The 6,106-nt window shown below is 19.0% G+C and overlaps 2 protein-coding genes across 2 annotated transcripts; both read right to left on the bottom strand.

Moving 5' to 3' along the window:
- Positions 1 to 232: 232 nt before the first annotated feature.
- Positions 233 to 2,047, bottom strand: PRSY57_0417700 (holo-(acyl-carrier protein) synthase, putative; the record flags this gene model as incomplete). The annotated part of the gene is made up of 1 exon (XM_012906033.2): positions 233 to 2,047. One exon carries the CDS (start codon positions 2,045 to 2,047, stop codon positions 233 to 235), a length of 1,815 nt encoding a protein of 604 aa, XP_012761487.2.
- A 1,444-nt stretch (positions 2,048 to 3,491) lies between these two features.
- On the bottom strand, positions 3,492 to 5,225 carry PRSY57_0417600 (serine/threonine protein kinase RIO2, putative; the record flags this gene model as incomplete). The annotated part of the gene is made up of 1 exon (XM_012906032.2): positions 3,492 to 5,225. The coding sequence occupies one exon, from the start codon at positions 5,223 to 5,225 to the stop codon at positions 3,492 to 3,494; it is 1,734 nt and encodes a 577-aa protein (XP_012761486.2).
- Between the last annotated feature and the right edge of the window lie 881 nt (positions 5,226 to 6,106).

Here is a 6,106-nt window from a genome sequence, read left to right as displayed (position 1 = left end):
AAAAAAAAAAAAAAAAGGAAAAATGTAAAATGTAAATTTTCATATGTAACAAAAAAAAGATACGAATTATAAAATAAAATAATAAAATGGTGAAATGGAAACAATTGTACAAAACAAATATGATATAACGTGCATAAATATATATATATATATACAATTTTCAAAAGTATTTGTATACATATATATATACACATATACTTTTTTTATATTTTCCTTTTTGATTGCAATCATATTATATATTTGAACCTACCGCTAAGGCTTGCGCATGAATTAAACATGTAAAATTTTTATTATTCATATTATTTGTTTTTATATTATTTGTTTTTATATTATTTATTTTTATATTATTATTAAAAATTTTTTCATCACTTATTGATAAGAATATTTTTACAATTCCTAATTGTCTAGCTATTTTTTTTGCTTTGTTATATAAATAAACATGTGGTTTTCCATATTTATCATTTCTTATTTCTATATCATTCATACTTATTCCATATTTTGATATTGAGCTTAACCCTCTACCAATAGATTTGACGATAGCTTCTTTTGCAGCAAATTTTTTACTTATATATATAGCTAGCTTTTCTATATTATATTTAATATTATCATTTTGTTGAATTAATTCTTTATATTCTAATGAATTTAAAACTTTTTGAAGAAATTTATTTTTATTCTTTAGTAATAATATTTTATAAATTCTATATACACACAAAATATCCGTTCCTAGTCCTATAATATGATGAGCATAAAAGGTAGGTGTATATTTATTAAAGTTCATATATTTTTTTATAATATTTTCTTCGATATCCATAAATTCATTATATTCTTCTACATTATTTTCATGATCCTTATGCATTAAATGTACAAATCCATGTAATACATAAAAAGGTAATCTTTCATTTACGCTGAAAATATTGGAAAACAATTTATTGACCCCTCGTGGGTTCAATATTTTATTTGTATTTACATTTTTTGAAACTTTATCAAAGGATGTTATACCAACTTTATTATCATCAACACTAATATCATAAACATTACAACTTGTTCTGTTTATACCTCCTTCTGTGATATCTTCAATAGTTTCATCTGTCAAATTCTTTTTCACTTCTCTCACATATTCTAGGCTGTTCCCTTTTTTGTCTAACAAACTCCTCTCATAATTCATTCTGGACAAAAAACATTCCCTGTTTATATACTCAGGACACAAATAAATATCACCCGATTTAAATCCCTTTTTCCCTCCTATTGCATTTTTTAAAAAATCATAATTGTAATCATAATGTGGATCATCTAAATAATGTAATATCGATATAACATCAGTTGCCATATCTTTATTTCGATGCTTTTTATTAATTCTCTTCATTTCTTCTAAACTTACAAATGTAATATTTAAATTAAAATTTTTATAATTTAATATTTCTATGAGTTTCCTTACTTCTTTTTCAAATCTTGAAAGATCAATAGGAATATTCACCTGATTATTATTAATTTCAAGAAAAGAATTAGATTTATAATTATCATAAAAATCATCACCTTCGTCATACAACATATTATTATATTCCATATATACATTATATAACTTCTTTTTGTATTTACACCTATTACAATCTATATATTCATAATGTGGAGTATTTTTATTTATTAAATTATAAGCATTCCTTTTACCTTTATTCATATATATCCTTTTCATAAAAATATTTTGTACTATATAAGAATAAAATAATATATCTCTTTTTCTGAAAAAACCAATTTTTCCAGTAGGAAAAAAATTATTTATCTTATTAAAACAAATAATATTATTTCTCTTACAAATAGAAGATAACATATTCAAACCATTCTTATCTTTTGTATTTTTAAAAGGTTTCACTCTTAAACCTTTCCTCATTCCAACATATGTGCATTCGGCATTTGTTTTTATATTCAATGATTTCACCTTACCATAAAAGAAAACATATTCCTCTTCATATAAAAATAAATACAAACATAATAATTTTAATATCTTATAAAAAGCCCCTTTCAATTTGGAGAAAATCAAAACAAAGATCATTATAATAACACTATGATCATATAGATAAATATCTAAACAGAATTATCACACATATAAACATAAATAAATAAATAAATAAAAACATATATATATATATATATACATATGTATAACATTTCCAATTGATTGTTTATTTATTGTTTTTTTTTTTTTTTGATTCTACCGAAATATAAAATATTTTCTTATCATTTTGAAGATCAATTCTATGTGACAATCTATTATGTGTGTGAACTCCTGGGTCAAGGTATGTAAAGAAATATATATCCACAAATATTACATATATATGTAATATATATATACTACTATTTTTTATTATGTTAACTTTCTACTTTTAATAATTATGGTTTCTATATAATGTTTCTTAAATATTAAATGTTCAAAATAACTAAGCCCTTCTTATCCACATAAATATATATATATATATATAAATATGTATGTATGTATAAGAATTTTCTTTTATGAAATATTTCTCTTAATATACTTATTTTAATATGTATCCTTTTTTTTTTATATGTATAAAATGATGGATAATTTTTTCTTTTTGGAACTTATATTTTTACTTTCAAAATTATAAAAATAAAATCCATATTTATTAATATATATGTATATATATATATATATATATATATATATAGTTAAATATTTTTTATTTTTTTCTTTCTTTAAAAATAGCAATATAAAAAAAAAAGAAAAGAAAAATATATTAACATATATAATTATATATATATAAGATATATTTTCCTTTTTCGTTTACAAAAATAAAATATATTTATAAATACTGTTGTGGTAACTTATGATGAGAGAATTAATTCGTCATATGTTTTTTCTATATACGTTCAACATATATACACATATATGTGACGAATATTATTATTAATTTCATATTTCAACATGGTATACAATATATGAAATGAAAAAAATGTAAAACAAAAAAAAGATAGAAAAAAGAAATTACTAAAAATTAATATTTTTTTTTTTTTTTTTTTCTCCTTGTTCATATTCTATATTTTATAGATGTGTTGAATTATTTATTTTATATATATATATTAATTTTTATAAAAAAAATAAAATAATAAACATATAAGTTTCCAAAAAAAAGAAAATAAATAAATAAATAAAATAAAATATAACAAAACAAAAAATTAATGTATAATTTCCTATTCACATTGAATTGTAAATTATTATATTTAGTGAATAAAATATTGAAAAAAATTGAATTGAAAAAAAAGGAAATATACATATATATATATATATATATATATATATATATGTGACCTAGGAGTTTTATTTTTATTTTTATTTTTTTATTTTTATTTTTATTTTTTTATTTTTATTTTTTTATTTTTATTTTTATTTTTTTATTTTTATTTTTATTTTTATTTTTTTTTTTTTATTTTTTTATTTTTATTTTTTTATTTTTATTTATTTTTTTTTTTTTTCTTATTTATAAGTAATTTTTAATTTTCTCCATAACTTTTTTTTTATTTTTTGTTTTTAGATTTTCTTTATATTTTTCCTTACTTTTTTTTTTTCTATACATATACTTTAACTTATTTTTTACATACTCCTTGGTATATTTTCTTAAATGCGGTTTCCACGTGTCTGACAATTTTTTGGTTTCATGTTCTGACGAATTTTCATTTGATGAAGTACTCGAAAAATCTGTGTCATGATTATTCTTCATTTCACTCGAATTATCACTTCCTATTTCGTCATATGATGTGTTATTATTATCATCATGTATCTCATCACAAATATTATTATTATTACTATAATCTTCATCATCACTCTCTATTTTATGAACACTTTCCATCTTTTTAATACATTCTTGTTTTTTTTTTTGTTTTTTTTCTTCTTCATAATTCTTATCCATTATAATATGTTCACAAATATTTTCTGTCTCAAAAATGATATTATCCTTCTTCGTATCTTCCCTTTTTTCAAAAACTTCCTTATTACTCTTTGTATCTTCCTTATTTTTATAACCAAGTTTATCATACACAGTATATATATGATCTCCTCTACTATCAGAAGTATCATTTATGATTTCCTTATCCATTGTTATAAAATCCTTCTCATGTTTTTTTTCATTATCCATATGTAATTCAAACATATGCGTGCTCTCAATAGATGCTTCCGAAGTTTCCTCTTTTTGTAAAGATGCATCGATGTGTTGAACAGATACATCGTCTATATTATTCGTAGCATCTGAACTATAATTTAATTTATCATTTTGTAAAACCTCAAGTAATAAATGGTCGTCCTGCTTTGTAACGTCGTTTTCATCAATATTTAATTTATCTTTATTTAATAAGACAACATCTTCATATAATGGATATTCTTCAATTTTTATTTTATATTTTTTAAAAAAGTGATTAATAACACAATTTATATCTCTTTCGAAATACATTTTTGCATTAACATGTCTTAAAGAAACAATTTGAGGAAAATCAATAATAGTAACATTTTCATCATCATCAATTAATATATTGAACTCGTTATAGTCTCCATGTATAATATCCGATTTCGCAAATTTTACAAGAATATTAAATAATGTATCAATTATTTTATAAGGATTATTTAATTTTACATGTGACAAGGGATACCCATTAATATAAGACATAATAATCATATGTCTATTAATATCATGTGGTTTAGGTACCGGGAAATTATTTTCATATAAAGCTTTAAGATATGCATATTCTTTTGTTGCGGCTATTCTTGATAGATATAACCAATTTCTAAAACATTTTTTACCATAATAATCTCTATTATTTTTAATCGTTCGAAAAGATATACGTCCTAATCTATGTATCTTTAAACATAATAAATTGTCATCCACATCTTTACATATATATATATCAGATTCTTTACCAACACCAATTTGATTACCTATACTTTTTAATATACCTCTTTTTAAAAATGTTCTTAAAGCTAAAAAATCATATCCTAAATATGTTAATTTATATCCATCATATTTCTTATTCTGATGACTAATCAATTTGTTTTTTAATAATTTCTTTAAAACACTAACAATACCTTCCTTTCTTAAGTTTGCTATCGATGATATTAAAGAAACACATAAATACTCATGGTTTCTCATACCCATCTCAATCGCTGTAAGTACCCTATACTCATTTCTCGATAAAAAACTAAAGCACGAAATATCCAACTTCATTTTTTGGACATTATAAAAAATATATTAATTTTAAAAAAATATATAAGCAATCTTACAATAAAAATAATAACGCACATATATATATATATATATATATATATATATTTATGTATATATGTATGTATGTATTTATTTATATTTATTTATTTTTATTTTTTTGAAATATTCTTTCTATCAAAAAATTATACATTTTGTAACAAAAATATTTCTACCATCAAATTGTTAATATTATTATTGATACAACATATTAAGTATACAATAGAAATATTGTTTTCTATATTTCTATTTTATATGCTAATTTTTTTTTTTCTTTTTAAATATATATATATATATATATATATATATATATTTTATATGAGGCACACAAATTTTAATTGTTATTTAAGCCCAAAATTATATTAATTATCAAACGTATAACATATATAAATATATTTACATATAAAAATTCATTTTTTTTACATTTTTTAATATATGTATAAAAATATAATATTATTTTTTTATATCACGAAATATATATATAAAATATCATACCCTTTTTAATTTTTTTAATTTTTTAATTTTTTAATTTTTTAATATTTTTTTTTAACATTTGGTAAAAAAAAATATATTATATTATATTATATTATATTATATTATATTATATTATATTATATAAGATAAAACAAAATAAATAATATATCTTATAAATACAAATTTATTATAAAATTATATAAGCATATCAAATATCATATACCTTTTTTTCCTCATATATATGTAAATACTATGTAATGGTATAATATATATATATATATATAATATATATTATATATATATAATATTTTTTTTTTTTTTTTTTTTTTTTTTTTTTTTTTTTTTTTTTTTTTTTTTTTTTTTTTTTTTTA

Source organism: Plasmodium reichenowi, chromosome 4, assembly GCF_001601855.1.
Source record: "Plasmodium reichenowi strain SY57 chromosome 4, whole genome shotgun sequence".
NCBI classification, from domain to species: domain Eukaryota; phylum Apicomplexa; class Aconoidasida; order Haemosporida; family Plasmodiidae; genus Plasmodium; species Plasmodium reichenowi.
Note: the sequence above shows the minus strand (reverse complement) of the source record. Positions and strands in the feature narration are given on the sequence as shown.